Source organism: Clupea harengus, chromosome 14 (genome assembly GCF_900700415.2).
Source record: "Clupea harengus chromosome 14, Ch_v2.0.2, whole genome shotgun sequence".
NCBI classification, from domain to species: domain Eukaryota; kingdom Metazoa; phylum Chordata; class Actinopteri; order Clupeiformes; family Clupeidae; genus Clupea; species Clupea harengus.
Genome location: NC_045165.1, coordinates 15,488,016 through 15,506,001, shown reverse-complemented (window position 1 = coordinate 15,506,001; position 17,986 = coordinate 15,488,016). Strand labels below are relative to the sequence as shown.

At 46.1% G+C, this 17,986-nt stretch overlaps 1 protein-coding gene across 6 annotated transcripts in view; it reads right to left on the bottom strand.

Moving 5' to 3' along the window:
- LOC105908178 (pleckstrin homology domain-containing family G member 3) overlaps positions 1-17,986 on the bottom strand; it is a 50,582-nt gene that overhangs the window by 4,849 nt on the left and 27,747 nt on the right. For 3 of the 6 annotated variants that reach the window (XM_042709685.1, XM_042709684.1, XM_042709686.1), the window contains exons 4-17: positions 15,436-15,530; positions 12,992-13,061; positions 12,801-12,847; positions 11,666-11,816; positions 10,913-11,044; positions 9,791-9,973; positions 9,331-9,426; positions 9,053-9,139; positions 8,916-8,949; positions 7,943-8,044; positions 7,402-7,434; positions 5,967-5,977; positions 4,593-4,991; positions 3,200-3,313 (exon numbers count right to left, since the gene is read on the bottom strand). In XM_042709685.1, coding sequence (XP_042565619.1) covers positions 3,200-3,313; positions 4,593-4,991; positions 5,967-5,977; positions 7,402-7,434; positions 7,943-8,044; positions 8,916-8,949; positions 9,053-9,139; positions 9,331-9,426; positions 9,791-9,973; positions 10,913-11,044; positions 11,666-11,816; positions 12,801-12,847; positions 12,992-13,061; positions 15,436-15,530 — 1,554 coding nt within the window. The remainder of the gene's footprint in view (positions 1-3,199; positions 3,314-4,592; positions 4,992-5,966; positions 5,978-7,401; positions 7,435-7,942; positions 8,045-8,915; positions 8,950-9,052; positions 9,140-9,330; positions 9,427-9,790; positions 9,974-10,912; positions 11,045-11,665; positions 11,817-12,800; positions 12,848-12,991; positions 13,062-15,435; positions 15,531-17,986) is intronic. The other 3 variants (XM_031579959.2, XM_031579963.2, XM_042709687.1) reach the window with 3 other exon arrangements.

Sequence of the window (17,986 nt, the reverse complement as noted above, 5' to 3'; positions counted from 1 at the left end):
CTCTCTCTCTGGCTCTCTCCCACTCTCTCTCGCTTGCTCTCTCGTTCTCCCTCTCTCGTTCTCTCTCTCTCTCTCTCTCTCTCTCTCTCTCTCTCTTCCCCCCCCCCCCCCCCCCCTCTCTCTTCCCCCCCCCATCTCAGTGATTAGACCCCCCCAGGCGTTTAATAGAGCTTGATTTAGTGGATGCAGCCATCTGTGCTTGGCACCGCGTCGACTTCCTAGGGGGACCGGCCGAGGACTGCTGGAAGGAGATAAGACAAGAGCAGAGGAGAGGAGACGACGTCCACGTCACGCCTGTTTGGGGACGTCCCGTGGTGAGTGGCGTGGACGCCCAAGATCCATCAGAATGTCTCGTTTATTCCTCCACATCTCCTCTCTCTTTCTCAGTCTATGCATCTCTCTCTATCTCTTTCTCTCCCTCTTTGTTGCCCTCTCTCTGCCTCATGCTCGCTCACTCTTTCTCACACACACACACACACACACACACAAACACGTGCATGCACACACACACATACATAAAGACACAAACACACACACACACACACAAAATCACAGCGAAAGCATCTCTCCCTAGCCAAGCGTAGACGGAATGTTACTGACACACACATTTATTTTGCAGCCACATGCTGATCTGTGCAGATGATGATTAGCAGAAAAATGAGGCGGAGAAATTATTGTGACAGACGCTTCCCTTCCTGTTGTGAAAAACAGCCTCTCCTCATGTGACTACACAGAGGGAAACAAGAGAGAAGAGAGCATACTAGAGAGGGAGAGGTACAGTGTTCCAAGTCCACAATACAAAGATAGTCATTAACTCTGGTGTAGACTGTTGGCCTGATCCAGCACACCAGATCAAGCAGATGGGTCGCCCCTCTGATCTGGTTGTCACTCAAGGTCTCTTCCTGTTAAAAGTGAGTTTTTCCACTGCATCATTCACCTTGTGCTTGCTTGCTTTAGGGGGGGGGGGGTTCAGGTCTTGAACTATGCAGAGTGCTTTGAGACAGTGTCGACTGTTATAGGTGCTACTTTTTTATTTTTTAAAGATTTATTTTATGGGCTTTTTAGCCTTTATTTGGATAGGACAGTGAAGTATTTTGGACAGGAAGTGAGGAGGAATGAAGAGGTGGGGAGAGGATCGGGAAACGACAGCAGGCCGGAATCGAACCTGTGTCCCCGCGGGCATTGTAGCCCGTAAATGGGGGGCTTATTGGCTCACGCCACAGTGCCCCCCATAGGTAGGGATGGGTATCGTTTGGTTTTTATCCGATACCGGTACATAACCGATACTTTTAAAACGATACCGGTGCCTAAACGGTGCCGGAACCGATACTTTTATAAAAAATAAAAAAATGTTTACGATTGACGACATTTAAGAAAGGCTTTATTGCCAAATATATGAACTGTTTAAAGTAGATTATATATATAAATAAATACAAAACACCTTTTAACTTAAAACTTAAATAATATATGAACTGTTAACAAAAGTTTAGACTATACTTAAATAATTACAAATAAATACAAAACACACACACACACACTGTACACACACTACAGCTTCAATACTTCAGCAATTCTTTTGTTCAATTCAATTTTTTTTCTTCAAATTGAACAATATATTAACTGTTTAAAGTATATTATAAATATAAATACATACAAAACACTTGGCTTCAAACTTTTTAACTTCAAACTATGAACAGTATATTAACTGTAAACAACAGTTTATAGTATACTTAAATAAATATAAATAAATACAAAAAACAGCTTCAAAGGCAAATATGCTCATATTTTTGCAAAAGAAGTTTGGAGTCAAAAATGTATTATTTTGTTTGCATTTATTTCATGAAATTTCACCATTTTATGATTTGTTTATACCTATCTTTTCTATCTTGTTTATAGTTAATCTTGTTACTTGAACACACTGAGTACGAGAAAATGTGTACTGCCCCTTTAAGAGACTACCGTAGGTTAAGTATAGCTGTCATCTCCGTTTATTTTTCAGTCTTCGGTTGCTGATCTGCCGCTGACTCTTTGCCTTCTCTCCACTTTTTTCACGCAATTGTTTTGTTGCATTTGCTGCACGTCGCGATGTTTGAATATTTTGGTGCGAAATACAGCCACACTTTTGACCGTTTACCTTTCGGTATTTTCTCTGTTAAAAGGTTGATGGCTAGTTCTGTTTGTGCTTGCTCTGTGAAATGCTGCATGCTCTTCACTGTCATAAGACTGTTGCTATGAAAACACCAATGAGCGTGAGCGACACAGGACAAAGTTTACATTGGGAGCTGGGGCAGTTTTACATGTGCCCCGCGGAATCTGCCTAGCAACCGTTTTCAATTGGCTCAGGCACCGAAATGAAGCACCGAAATCTGCGTTGCATTTCGGTCCGGGTAGGTACCGGTTGTATTGGAACCGGTTCCATATTAGTACCGGTTCTCGGTACCCAACCCTACCCATAGGTGCTACTTTAATAAATCAAATAGAACCGAACTGAAGGTCAGGGCCCAGATCCTGTCCAGTGTCAGCTGCCCTCCCACTCTCAGTCCCACTCATGCTGGACCCAGACATTACTCCTTTCCCCCTCCCCTTCTGCTCCAACACAGAAGGTAAACTCACGGTGTGATTATAATAACAGCTGTCTCGATTAGCAGCGTCAGGTTAGCGGAGTTAGTCAGGACCACACTGAAGTGGGCGTTTAGGAGTGGTAAACAAGGAAAGGAGGAAAACCATGTTGTCTATGAGGTCCCTCAGGAGCATGATGAAGGCCATTCATGACACGAAAAGGCTATATCCTTTAAAAAAAAATATATCATTAGTGTTTTCACTTTCTCGTTATGGGGTGGAGCTGGAGTGAATTTCACATCTGAAAGCCTTATGGAAACTCAGGGAGAGCAGAAGTGAGACCCCTGTGTTTGCGTAGGGCAGACTGTAAATTAGCCACAGCTGAGGTGAAAATGGAAAACAAGCCACACACACACACACCTTGCTAGCCAAACTCCCTCACACGTCTCATTCATGATACTCGAGCATTGTGATGTGACACATCCAAAGCTCTTAGAAAAGACAGACCCCATAATGTCAGCGTGATACTGCCTCGCTGGCCTTTGAAAAGCCAAGGGAACAGTGTTCTCACACAAAACACGTTCGATCGTATCTGCACTTTCTCTCCAGTTATCCAGGTGGTGGAGTCGCCTCTGTCTACCTGGTCACTGAGAGTCTCGTCCATGGCTGTCTCGGTGGCCTCTTCCTCGGGGAGGGTCTGGGTCCCTTCTCCAGGGGCCGCCTGGTCCTCTATGGCAGTGCAGCCCTCCCCATCCTGAAAGCCACAGCGCAATGCATAAGGACACGACACACACACACACACACACAATGCATAAGGACACGACACACACAATGCATAAGGACACGACACACACACACACAATGCATAAGGACACGACACACCGCTGGAGAAGAGACACTTATACAATGGGGCTTCAGTTGGGAAAAAAAATCCATATCTGTTCCTACTTTTCATTCAGACATTTTATCACTGTCTTCCTTTCTTTTGGACTATGATGAATGGCCCTTTTAAAGGTGATTTGGGGGAACAAAAGATAAAGGGAGAAAGTCCTGGCGACCGTTGTACATAAAATAATCCTGTTAGGCTGGCTAGCCCATTGTTAATCTCTATTAGAATAAGCGACATTTTGAAATTTCGCTATAATTAAACCTTTGGAGGGGAATTTGATTTTACAACGTTGGGCCGCTCTGTATTACAATAACCCACAAAATCTGACAGCCAAATTTCCCTTTGAAGTCAGAGCCCATCCCCTCTGTTTCCACTTCTTGAAGTGCAAATCCATTATCGGAATAAAGCATCGAGGTAAATGTCTAAAAATGTGCGGTGAATATAATTAATCAAATTACCGCTGGAACAGTGGGTTGATTAACTGTGAATTGTTCTGCTGTGCCTAAAAGGAGGTTGATGGTAGTCAACCCAACATAATAGCAATTTGGGAGCAATCAAGAACTACTTCACTCCTATGACTAAAGTTGAAGCATAATCACCTTCATTAATGGCTTGGAAATATCACGTGATGAACTCATTAAAAACCACAAAACCAGCGGCATAAAACACAACTCTTTTGACAGAATGTGAAGATTTAAAGATTTTTCTGTACATTTGCCTAGCCAAACACTGAACACAGGGAGAGAAGATGAAGAAGGAAAGTTGCAGTCATACAGGCCAGGCACCAGTGATCAATTTTAGCTGCCAATCAATCAAAAGCGATCATGCCATCACCCCTTGACCATGGAAACATGCATGCAGTCAAACAATGCATTCCTTAAGCCCTTCAGATCATCATGCAACTCTGAAGTGAGAGTGTGAGGAGGGCAATGAGAGTCATTCCACATGCACAGCCTGTAGTACCGTTAGTGAAAGACCGCGGGTCAGGAATCAGATGATGCGGATATGATTGGTCGGCATGACAGGTGAGTATTCTGGGATGGCAGAAATGCAAGGGTGGGGTGGTGGGGTGTTGGGTGAGGTGATGATGGGTGGGATGAGGGGAGCACAAAGACGGTGGAAGTGGGGTGGCTGAGAGCCTCACCGTTGTGAACCGAGTGAAAAGCAAAGCCCGGGCCCTATAGTGCCAGCAGGAGATGGCGGCCAGCATTGAGCTGGCAAAGTCAGCTACCTGGTCTTCCACCACCAGACTCTCCTCCTCCTTCTCTTCGCTCTCTCTCTCCTCCTGAGGCGTCTCCTGAGGCTCCACCTCCAACTCTGGAACCTTCCGTCCCAGTGAGCCCTCTGACCTTTCCTCCTCGCACCTCAGCGTCTCCTCGGTGTCTCTGCCAAAACCTAGTTCTTCTCGCCCGTCTTCCAGACAAGGCCTCGGAGCCTGGGACTCACTTAGGTTGGAGGCCAGAGAGCTGAGGCTGGTGGCTGGCTGCAATGAGCAACTGTCGCTGGCACTGTCCACCAGGAGGGTGCCCTCGCTCTCTGCGTGCTGTGGCGTGAAGTCAGACATGTTAAGCAGACATGAACTGCTGACAGGCGATGCATGGTTGTATTTCAGTGGTGCCATTTTTACAGAGCGAACACATAAGGACTTGCATCAACAAATGCAGGTGAGAGGACAACGGCTAAGAGTGAACAGATAACAGTCCATGCAGGCTTACGAGAGTAAATGTACTTAGAACTTTCAGGAATATTACAGCAGAAAGTCAAAATGATCTCCTTTACACTTATTTTCCACTTGCTACATCAAACTCATGAAAAAACATGAAAACAGTCGAATGAAACAAAAATTGGGTCACTAGACATGCACTAAGTAGCTCAGGGGAAATTGAGGTGAGTGGAAAATCAGTGTGAATTTGATTTTTTCCCCAGAATATTCCTTTTAGGCCTCTGCATAATCCCACCTGCCAGGCCTGTGAAACTCACTTGGCAACGACAATAAGTCTTTCAGAGATAGAGAGCGCACACACACACACACACACACACACACACACACACACGGAAATAAAAAAAAAGGAAACTTTTGCTGAGTCAAACCTGTGAGAGGATTACTCTGCAGGAGCGCATTTAGGGAGAAAAAAGGGAGGAGAAAAAAATGTTTTGCACCTGATGAGATGCAGTGAGTGAATGGAAGGGGGGGCCAAAGGACATATTTCTCTTGGGAAACAGTTTAAGAGAGAAAGAGAACAAGAGAGAGAGAGAGAGAGAAAGAGAGAGAGAGAGAGCACGTGAGTGTGTGAGAGAGAGAGAGAGAGAGAGAGAGCGGGAGAGAGAGAGAGAGAGAGAAAGAGAACGAGAGAGAGAGAGAGAGAGAGAGCGCGAGTGGGAGAGAGAGAGAGAGAGAACAAGAGAGAGAGAGAAAGAGAACGAGAGAGCGAGAGAGAGAGAGGGAGAACGAGAGAGCAAGCGAGAGAGAGTGGGAGAGAGCCAGAGAGAGAGTGTAGTGTGAGCCTAACAATCTTACCTTAAGAACAGCTGCGTGTGGAGTTAGAGAGCAGCATCGGGGAGAGGAGAGATAAGGAGAAGAAAAAAAAAACACACAGTTACCAAGGTTATACACACAGACCACAACACACTATATCAAATAATATATTTCTGAATGAAAACGTTTTTATGATGCATCTGAAATTGAGCTAAATACACAGCAACAGATTTGCTGGCGTGAGATGCATACAAACACTCGGAATGTCACGTTGGTTCAGACTACGAGTCTGTAATTAGTCCAACAATTATGCTAACAGTCTGTCATTATGTTGTGTCTGTCTTTATGGGTGTTTCCAACTTTATCTCCTCAATGGCCGTTTTAAATGGATAATAATGATATTCTGCTCATCCCCTGAAGGTAGATTATGGTCTCTCTGGCAGAATAATTGAATCATTCATGAAAAGGAAAAAAAAGACAGAGGACTGGTCACACTAATTCACTCTGAGAAATCTGCCCCTACCCCTTGGTGCAGAACACACACAAGAAGATGAAAAAATGGCATCGTTGTTTTAGTATTCTTAGTCTTTGCTCACTATCTTTAGGGGGACTAGTAGAGATAGAGAGAGAGATTGATAGATACAGGTGTGAGAGCATGTCAGAATGAGGGCAAGAGAGAGAGAGAGTCAGAGAGAAAAATAAAGAGAGGGAGAGAGAGAGTCAGAGAGAAAAATAAAGAAATGGAGAGAGAGAGAGAAAGTTAGAGTGTGTGTGTGAGAGAGAGAGCGATAGAAAGAGAGAGAGAAAGAGAGTGTGAGTGAGTGAGTGAGTGAGTGAGTGAGTGAGTGAGTGAGTGAGTGAGAGTGAGAGAGAGAGAAAGAGAAGAGGGGGGCGGAGGAGGATACAAGAGAATAGAATGAATGATGTACAACTGCTTAGCCTTGCCTTTCATTAGCACTAAATTAGAAGGCATAATAGAAGCCAGCCATTGGATGCCAAATAGCGTATTTGACCGGGGAAAGGAGCTTTGGGCTCTACAAAAGCCATGGGGCCCGGGGCCTGGTAATTAACATCATTAAGAGAGAGGAGGAGAGGGGCGGCTGCCCGGGGCCTGGCCTTTGATCTGGCCCACAGCGGGCTGCCCAGTTCCCCGAGGCCTTTGAAGTCATAAAGACAACGCCGAATGAGGTGGATGAAGAGTCCACCCTTCGGACCAGGAGAGCTCTCTCTGAGTCGTGTTTCCTTCCTGTCCACTACAGCCTTTGCTAACTCTGTCCAACTCTGGCTTTGGGAGGTCAAATTAGGGCTTAAATGGAATCTGCCGTTTTCGCAGATCATTATACAGAGTGGTACACGTCCCCTTAAGTTTGCGAAACAGAATATACTGTCTTTTCTGAGGTTCTATGCAAACATGTCTCATGAAAAGACAAGAAACAGAAAGAGATGAAGAAAAGAAAGAAAAACAACATTGCTGTACCTTTGGTGGACTTCGTGATCTGCTTGGCTGGCTCTGGGGTAACAAAAAAACAAATTATTTACAAATGATTTGAGAAGTTATTCTCAGACACAACAGTAAGTGGATGAGATGAGACCTAACAGGTCTGTCTGACTCATTAGAGTAGAGTCTCATTATCATCTCTCTTTCTCTTCTCCTGACTGAACAAGGTGACCTTTAGCGCTGGAGAGAAAGACAATTACTTCATAACTGGAAGACTTAGTTCTGATATTATTTCAAGTCCTATTATTTGAAGCAGTGGAGTTTATTGCCTGTGACTGGAGGTAAGGAAGAGGAGAGAGGAGGGCAACCATGAGGCTATGGGAGGGGAAGGAGATGGAGGGGGGGGTGGAGAGGAGGAGAGAGAGCGAGAGAGAGAGAAAGAGATAAGTGCAGAGGACGAGAAAGGTGAGGAGATGGTGATGAGATGGTGAGAGGACGGAGAGAAGAGGTGCAAGGATGGGGAAAGACACAGACAGACAGAATGAGAGAGAGAGAGAGAGAAGGAGGGAGAAAGACTCACCCGATCTTCTTCGTCCTTGGCGTCCAGACCCGGTGAAGTCTTCACCCTGGGGAGAGAGAGGTTTCTTCAGGCGCTCGGGACTGTAGCGGTACTTCACAGGGCCTGGGGTGGGGGGGTGGGGGGGGTAGAGGACGAGAAGAATACAAAGATAACTTATATATATAATATTCTCTTTCATATAGTTCCAGAGGGGTACAGAGGTGTCTGGAAGGGAAGAACTAAAGCAGAAGTGAGGGTTCCTGGTTCAAATCGGACTCATGCATCGTGTCAATGTGGCCCTCAGCATGACAATGAGCCTTCAACAGCAGGAAGTGCCACAGCACTGTGCTGGTGCCACACTGGACCTCACACCCCACTTCCAGTTCAATATTACAGAAGTGAATGCATTCCCATTTCTTGGCTCTCAGTATGACAACTTCCGCCGTCATTTACAAAGGTGTGCTGCATTACGTCTGATGCACGCCGAGTGTACTCTCTCTCTAGGGACTAGAAAAGCACCACACATAGTTAATGCAAGCCAAAAACTCAACACGAAGTGCTCTCCAACCAACCCCCCCGCCCCCCCCCCAGCCCCTAAAAAACTCCCTGCTCAGGCCTCTTCAGGAGCACATTTCTTAGCTGCTGTAAGGAACTCTACAGGGGGACAGTTACTAATAATGGAGCCGGGACCTTCCCAGCAGTGCAGGAGGTGAGTCATCTCTGTCATTTATTTATGCTCACTAGCCAGAGGTACAGCACTACAATCCCCAGCTGCCACCCAAACTTATTTCTAGGACCTGATGCTTGATACTTCAGGCAGAGCTGGACATTCAGCTGCATTATCAGGCAAGTGTATTTCTTGTGTATTTAGTTTTATTAAGTCTTTCATAAGGTATGACTTACTTAATAAACACTTAGGAATCATTTAATAATCTTGAAATGGAATAGTAATACAACATATAAAGATTTCTAAGGGAATATGATCAGTACTTACATATAGAGTCAATGTCCAGAATGGCCTCTTTTGCCTAAACAAACAAGCAAAAAACACATAAATAAAAGTCAATTATGTGAATCCCACCCCTTGCCAACCCACGCCAGCGCCACAGGAAATCCCTGCAGGAAGCCCACCTTCTGCGGGATGACTGCCTGATGGTTCTCCAGAATCAGCCTCTTAATATGATGAACCCACAGCTTCTTCTCCTCCAGCGTCTTGGCCTGAAATCAGAAACAAACACGGTTAACAACCAATTAGGGGGCCCAAATCAGATTAACGCAAGGGGCGTGGGTGGTGTGTGAGAGTGTGTGTGTGTGTGTGTGTGTGTGTGTGTGTGGTTGGCGGGGGGTAGTCTGGCACAGTGGCGAGCCCGGGACATGAGCTGAGGGTTCGGGAACAGAGCCACACTCACTTGGACTGTGTGCGGCTGCTTGCTGCGGTGCTTAAAGTGCGTCACGCTGAAGCGCAGACAGTCCTTGGCACTTCCAATCAGCATCAGCGTGGAGCACTGAAAAGAACAGGACAAGGGCTACAGTTAAACAGTGAAATCAGTTTATGGCCTCCTGACGTGACGTATTACAGTTACAGACCTACACAGTGTATAATGCTTATCATTCCAAACATAATGTATTAAATATGTATTCATTCTTTTAACAGAGTTGTTTTTATGATGGATCTTCTCTTTGAAAGCTCTTCTCTTACTCTTACTTCTGTTCACCCATATTTTAATTAGTATTCTAAATGCGTTAATCACTTTATACTGACTACATGGTGCTTGAAAAAGCAGTCCCTAAAACTTGATCTGGAACTAAACTGAAGTTGTCCGACAGGCCAGAACTAGTTTGGCAAGACTGAAATGTCATGTTCCGTACAGAGATATGGGTCTTGTAGATGAAGTGTTCTACTCTCTTCTTGGTGATGAGGAGGATCTTGTCGAAGAGGAAGAGGGTTCTCTCGTTCTTAGCCCGGTGCACGTGGAAGGTTCCCTCCAGAACGAGCTCCCCGTACGTGGTCAGATCTGGTCCCTTCCAGTTGATCAACAGCGATTGTATTTCCTGCACAGAGCAGCACCAAACAATACACCTGAATCAAAGAAACGGACTAAAAGGACCACCACACTGTCAAGAACTCATTGATTGACGTCCCTAGTGAATAACCCTTAAATACAATTTCACCTACTGAGGAAAAATCATCGAGAAAAAAAAAAACCCAAATCAATTCGAACATCACCACCGCAGAACTGAAAATAATCATTGTCAACTGAGACTTTCAAACTTTAGCCAGTTCCACTGCCACTGAGCACCAGGCTGCATCAATCAGAGCAATCACTCGGCAACAGGGCTGGATTCAACTGTGCCATTCAATACAGAAAGCATGGAGGTGGCAGCAGCCTCTCATCTCTCCTACGGCTCTGCCAGCTTAAGCTGAATGAGGGAGGCCTCAGCACACCCCTTCAGTAATTGATTCCCTATAAGCACTTACGGCAGAAAATAAAACAAAAGAAGAAAAAAAAAGAAAGAGAGAAAAATAAACCCCACCGACTCCAAAGATGAGCTTTTTGTGTTGTCGCTGCCATGTCTGTCTTTGCACTAGACTCCATGTTGGGCAAACATATTGATTGTGGTTTTTTTTTTGGATGTAGGTGTTTTTTGTTGAGGGCTAGTAAGTGAGATAATCAATAGGGCCCAATAGAGCCACCAGAATAAATACAAAAAAGAAAAGAAAAAGAAAAGAAGCTTGAGACTTGGAATCCCCATGGTTGCTTTCGTCACTGGAGTACCAAACAAGAACCAAATTCAGATTTCAAAAGAGACCCCCTATCTAATAAATAGACCTGTAGAACATAAGAGCATTTATTTGGTGCGATATTTCAAACTCCTCAGAGACATAGAGCAATGTTACTGGCGGAGCCTACACAAAGACTTCCAGCGTCAATCCCTGCAGTCTGATTGGTGGCATGCAAGGGGGTCCACCAATGAGAGGCTGGCACTAACCTGCAGTCTGACAGCGTGCTCATGCTTCCTCTTCATGTCGTTTATGTACCAGGCCACTCCAGTCATGGTGTCAATAGCCTCCTCCACCACCTCATACCCCTCCTCCTCAGGGTCAAAGTGCTTGGCGATCTCCTGAAAGAGACACAGCAGCAAGGGATTATGGGAAGGACTGACATAAGCCAAACATGGGGATGACATGGAGACATCTTCAACCCTGCCTCTGAACTTTTTCTAATTCCAGGTTTGGGACTCTGGTCTTGACTTGGGTGGTTAAGGATCACCTAAGTGAGGGAGGACTGGAACACACACATAGAAACATCCCCTTATCGGTCTTGTAGAGAATAATAGAAATCTGCATCACACTATAGCAGATGTCTGAAGGGTAGCTGTATTGGAAGGCCAATCCACCACAAGATGTTTGCCCACTAAAAAACAATATTACACACCCTCTTGGGCCTGCAGTAAAACACTGACACTCTGTGTGAATTCAATATATAGGATATGAGAGACTGCTTGAGACATGGAAACACTTCCTGTTTACCAAACCTTTAAATATAAGACTGATGATGTAATACTGTTAACATATAGAGGCTCGAACTGTCAATTTAAACTAATGAATCTACACTCAGAACCCCGCCATACCCCTCCATGGCCAGGGGGACGTGTACAGCAGAGAACCCCGCCATACCCCTCCACGACCAGGGGGACGTGTACAGCAGAGTCCCCTGCCTGTGGTGCGGAAGGGTCTGGTACCTGGAGCAGGAGGTGGTACTTGAGGATCCTCTGGACGGGCTTGAGGAGGTAGGAGCCCAGGGGCAGGGAGAGGTTGAGGGAGGCCTGCCGGTCCCGGAAAAACTTGGCCAGGTTCTTACTCCTCATGCACTCCGTCAGGGCTGCCACAGAACTGAGAGAAAGAGAGGGAGGTGGAGGTGGGTGGGTGGAGGAAGGGAAAGAGAGAGGGGGATAAGGACAGAGGGAGATGGGGGGTAGAGGAAGGGACAGAGAGAGGGGGAGAAGGAGAGAGGGAGGTGGGTGCACAACAGTGAAGAGGAACAAACAATGAGAGGAAGGGCGAGAGCAGGAGAGTAAGTGAAAGAAGGCGGAAGAGAGAAAGGGATAAAAGAGAAGAGAGAGAAGAATGATCACAGGGGTATTCACTGAGCAGACACTGAGCAGACTCCACCTTATCGCTCCTTGCAGGAGCAGAGCCCTACATTTCTGTGGAGGATGATGCAAGACATGATCCCTGGACATATCCAACAAGGCGACGCGTCCAGAATCCAGACACAGAAACGCAGCCCTCTGTGGCCTGGAGGCAAGGACAGCGTGCAGGGCTAGCTAGAGCGTTAGAGCGCGGTCATCAACCGTGTTACGGCTGCGGAATTCCAATCCCCCTCAAACCTTCATCAATCTTTCATTTACAAATGTCCATTGCGCCATTCGACAATTGACACACCAACACACAGTGTTGTGCATAGAAATCACAGGGTATAATATTAAAAAGTTTGCAATATTAACTTTGTAATATTACTTTGTGTCGAGTCAATGTTGACAGATGAACATCTTGACTAAAGTTGACAAGTCCCTGTGAAATATTTAGCATGTCAGTGTCAAGCTATTGGAGGGAATAAACGCTTTGCTAGAACACCGCTGTCAGCTCCAGTTAAAAGATCGCTCACAGGATAGGGGGTGGCGAAGGTGGGGGTGGGGTGGTGCTACAGTATCTGGGATTGGCAGCTGTCTCCAATAAGCCCAAAGCCATGAGCTATGAGATCCACCCATCCCTACTCCCCCATCACCTGACAAGACGACTCACTGACAAAGTCATTCACATTCAGGGGAATGTAAAGGGGAAAGACATACAGTCTCTCTCTGTCTCTTCACTTACTTAGGGTAGTTTGTGCAGTACTGGGTGTAGATGTCAAAATATTCACTCTGAAATGACAGGGAGAGAGGAGTTGGTCAGGGGAAACAACGGAATATAGAGGTATACAGTATCTGCATACACAATGTATTCTTTATAAAATCATACACACTCTATGGACATTTCCACCATGTACTGAAGGGCACTACGCTCACCCTGTCCACAAAGCATCTGGCTATGGCCACTGGGTCGCCGTTACACATGTACAGGGACTGCAGGAGTTCACTGGAAGACAATTTAAAGAGCTCATCACATTTTGCAGTTCATCGTTATAAATACAAAAATACATTTTTGTGCATTAAAAGCATACAAGTTGTCAGTTTTCCCATTTCTAATTACTCAAAACTCTTTTAATAGTTTACTGAACCGGTAAATAGATGTAGACAGAATAAACACAATGGGAAAGGTCACCACACCAACCGATGCAAAACCACAGCTTAGAAAGGCACACAGTGTTTGCTGCGCAAGCGAGAAGAGCACATTTAATTGAACCAAAACACACAAGGTCAGGCACCAGCAAACACACTCAGGGTCTTTAAACACTCGCATGACTGTACTTACATACATCATTTCTCTCCTTGGACAGACTGGACAATAAGTAATCATTGACAAATCATGTCAATATGTGACAACACAACAAAAAGGAACAAAATGCATGTATGTGTGTGTGTGTGTGTGTGTGTGTGTGTGTGTGTGTGTGTGTGTATCTATGCTTGTTTGTCAGGGATCAATGTTTAACAACAAGCTCCATCTTTTCACACTAGTTTAAACATCCACATCTGTAAGCCAGTTAAAACAACTAAGACCCCCCATGATCCCTTCTCATCTCCTCCCGGCTGAGCCAATCACGTCGGGTCTGCGGAGCCGAGTACCCGCCCCCAGCTGCAGCGAGCAGTCCAAGCAGAACGGGCTCTTAGGCCTGAGGAGCCCGTGTGGTCAGAACCACTGGAGCGAAACCTCGCCTATACACGTCACGTCCCAAGCTTTAAATACCAGCCATGCCACCGGCTCACACTCGTCATGTATACTCCTTTCCTCCTCCCCCTCTCTCTCTCTCTCTCCCTCCCTCCCTCTCTATTTCCTTCTTTCTGAGTGATGCCCGTGAGCACCATGGACAGGATACATGGCTAGGTTACAAAGGTCATGCTGTCCCAAGCCAAAGATCCCGCTCCGCCCACTGCAATCAGGAGGCTCAGCACTGCTGGCAACGCGTGCAAACGTCTCTGAGCGTTACCCTGTCACATGTCATGTCTGAGGCTCCTTTTCTCTGTGAGGACCTCAGGGGAAGAGAGATGGAGTGAGAGAGAGAGAGAGAGAAAGAAAAAGAAAGCAGGAGAGGGAGAGAGGGACATAAAGAATGAAAGGGTAGAATGAGAGATAGACAGACAGGGAGCGAGAGAGAGTGAGAGAGAAAGAACGAATGAGAGAGTGTGTGTGTGGCATGCCACACACGCATGCCTTACCCTCTCAGACGGACGATGGCGTGTTGAGATTAGTTCTCTGGTCACATCAGTGACTGCGGCTTCCCCTGAGCCCTTCCCGCTAATTGGCACCAGTCACTCAGAATGCAAAATAACAACAACAAGCCAGCCGCACCACGCCGCACCGAGCCGCACACCTCCCCCGGCTCCTCACGTTTGCCCTCGTTTACTTTTACCCAGTTTACTTTAACCAGTGTCCCACGTCACACTGCTGCTCGCCGTCATAGTTAAGGGGCCATTACTGTTTGGATGGTATGAGCTGGTTAACATTTCCCAGGGGTTTGTGGTCACGTGTCAGCTGCGATGTGCAAATTATCACTTGAGTGGTGATACAATCCTTCGTTTGAAACGGATGAATGGTCTGACGTCGGAAGACATTGTGCCAGATTGTGTTTTTATTCCTTCAGGTGTTTTAGTAACATTCATCATCCTATTTATTCAATCATAATATCCTTCAGGGATGTGGGAGATGGGGGAAGAACATCACCCCCACCCCATATAATGTGAGTATGAATGACACAGGGTTAAACACTGCTATTGGTCATAGCTTGCTGTCCAATGTAAATTCAAATCATCCAGTGGCATGCCCTCTACATAAAGGCAGAGGTCAGATTTTGGGAGCCAATTGATATCATGTCTTTGTTGTGACACAATGGTTGAGGTCTCCAGGTAAAACTCCCATACTTCCTTCATTCTCCCCATCCCTCCTTCTCCCTTTCTCTCTGTCTCTCTCAGCTACCCAGACCAACTCCTGCCAGATTGCTTTTAAATCCACCACTAACTGAGGCTTTAAAAGACACTTCATTAAATAACATTTGCATATTAAGCAAAGCCTTGCTGGATGTCAGATTACTCTGCGTTGCATTCGATGACACAAACACTCCTAAGGGAAATAAACAGTGCCTTTGCCTCAAGTCTCACTTCATTCAATTAACCAGGCTGCTCAACTACACATATGGCTTTTGAATACTCCGTGGCAGGAACTAGGCAGTCAGTATCTATTAGACAGTGTTGTTAGAGAGATGTAGCGTGTTATTTACATCAACGCACGCTGACGCAAATCATTTTGACAAAGGGAATTTGTGTTAATTTGGTGGTTGACCGGGTTTGTCACTTACCCATTGAACTCGTAGATGTCTTCTATGTTTCCAAACAGGGCAGAGACCTGTTCTGGTCCCATAGTACCGGTGTCTATGATGTGGGCCAAGTAATCCTGCCAAACACAAAAGACAGGAATGTTATTCAATTACATGAATTTAATAATCCCAGGTGCATTTAGTAATATATAATTTGCATGCGTTTAATGTGTTAAATACAAATAAACATTTTTGTATTCAACCCGTCTACATCCTCAATTTTCTTTACATGTGCAATTCTTCACCCTAGACAGCAGAGGGCAATCACGTACAAAGACATGACAGACCTATTTGGAAAAAGTCATGGAAGGCCACATGAAGCCCCACATCTTCCCTTGAACGTGAACCCAAAGGGGGCTGTGGATTACACAGGGCTCATGCCCTGACCCTGCAGCATGCTGCGCCGTTTCCTTCAGCAGGTTTTAAAAGACAACCAGCAGTGACCATGACGATGATCCATCATAACCCCTGTGGAGAGTTGGGTCACTTGAAGTGGATGGAAGTGAACCACTTGGGCCTGACACACAGAGACAGACACACACACACACACACACACACACACACACACACACACACACACACACACACACAGAGAGCGAGAGAGAGAGAGAGCGAGGGAGAGAGAGAGACCCATTCACAAAAAGCTGCTTGGCTGTGTTTCTGTGTTTGTTTTTTGTGAGACTCTCTTTCTCTCTCTCACACACACACACAAACAAACACACAAACACACACACAGACTAATAGGGGGCACACACACACACACAAACTAACATGAGTACATACACGCACGCACGCACGCACACACACACACGCACGCAACATTCCAGCATTAGCCCTCATAGCTCAGCGCTACCCTATGGATTAAATGCTTTCCCTGGCAGGGCATTCCAGGGCAGCCGTAACTGTGACCACCAGCACCATCATCAGCCGTCCGGCCGTCCCGATATCCACCATCGGCAGCCGGTGACAAATAACAGAGAAGGGAGGTCACGCTGGATTATGTAATGCCCACACACATCGTCTGGACTCCGCTGATGAGGTATTTCACTAGGCCACAGCCTCTGACCCATTAAACCAACAGAAGCCTACTGAACGGAAAATAAGAGACTTTTTTTTTTTTTTTCAAAAAAGAGAAATGAGAACAAGTTGTCTGTGAGAGTTGCGAGAGATCAGATAGAGGAGTTTTTTTTCTTCTCTCTTTCCTGGCACTGGACTGGAGATGGTGATAGTGAAGTTGTGCCATATTAGGGTATGGTTTCCTCCCTGGCAGCCTTACTGCTACTCAGCGCCACGAATACACACCCCAACACACACACCAATCAACACAAACGCAGACATACACATACACACTATACCAACACACACACACACACACACACACACACACACACACACTCAGCCCTAACCGTGGGAGGAGTGGCAGTGCAACAGTGGGGCAATCACACACGTGTGTTTGTGTGTGTGTGTGTGTGTGTGAGTGTGTGCTGGTGAAGGTCTGGCCCCTGTGGAGCTTCTCTCCTCCACTCTGTCAGCGGTGTGTTTGTGTTTCAGAGCGACTGCTGGGCCTGAGTGGTACACTGGCCTCCAGAGATGCATAGCTGTTGCAGCACACCAGACACACACACACACAAACATGTGCGCACACGTGCAGACAAGCAAAACACAGAGATACACGTGCACACAAAAGATAAATGTACACACACACACACACACACACACACAAAACCCACATACAGTAAATCACCCTAATACATACAAAAAAAAAAAAAAAACTCACTCACATGTTTCTGTAACACACATGATCACGGGACATACATCCAAAACACTCCCCTAATCATACACACACATTGCATGTTACATGCACACATTGAGAAACACATTCACTACCTTAACACTGGGGGTGTAAGAATGTCTAACAAAAGCAAGACAGACTATCCATGACGTACAGAACATCTCCATCCCCATCATAACTCCATCACGAGTCAAAGCCGAGGCGGCCCGTCACACGACACCCAGGTGCAGCTGCACTGAACAGCCTTTGTACAACAGCAGGGACAGTAAGCATACGAATAAGCACGCGAATACGCACACAGATACGCACGCAAATCTGTGCAGACGCAGACATTAAAAACCTGCAGACGCATTCCTGGGCAGGGAGGGCAGCGCTTACGACGTTACAAGGAATCCAGAGCAGAACACCGCGCGGGGCGTCAAATTACAGGTATGGCTACACCACCACAGCCAAGGGAAAAGCAGCCAAGGCCCTGGCCCACACCCAGGGAGAAAAACCCCATAGCTCATAACTGTGTGGTCCTTTCCCCGCTTCAATGCCTGTATTTGTTGTGGGTCCTGTTCAGACCGTCGAGGATGAGGGGGGGAGGGAGTTGTTATACAAAGTATATTTATTCCAGAGGCCCCACAATCCAACTGTGACTCTAAAAGTTGCAATGTTGGCATCGTTCTTGGGGGGGGTGGGTGTGTTTTTGTTGGCGCTGGGTGGATGTGGGTTCTGTATCTTACATTGTGTGTGTGT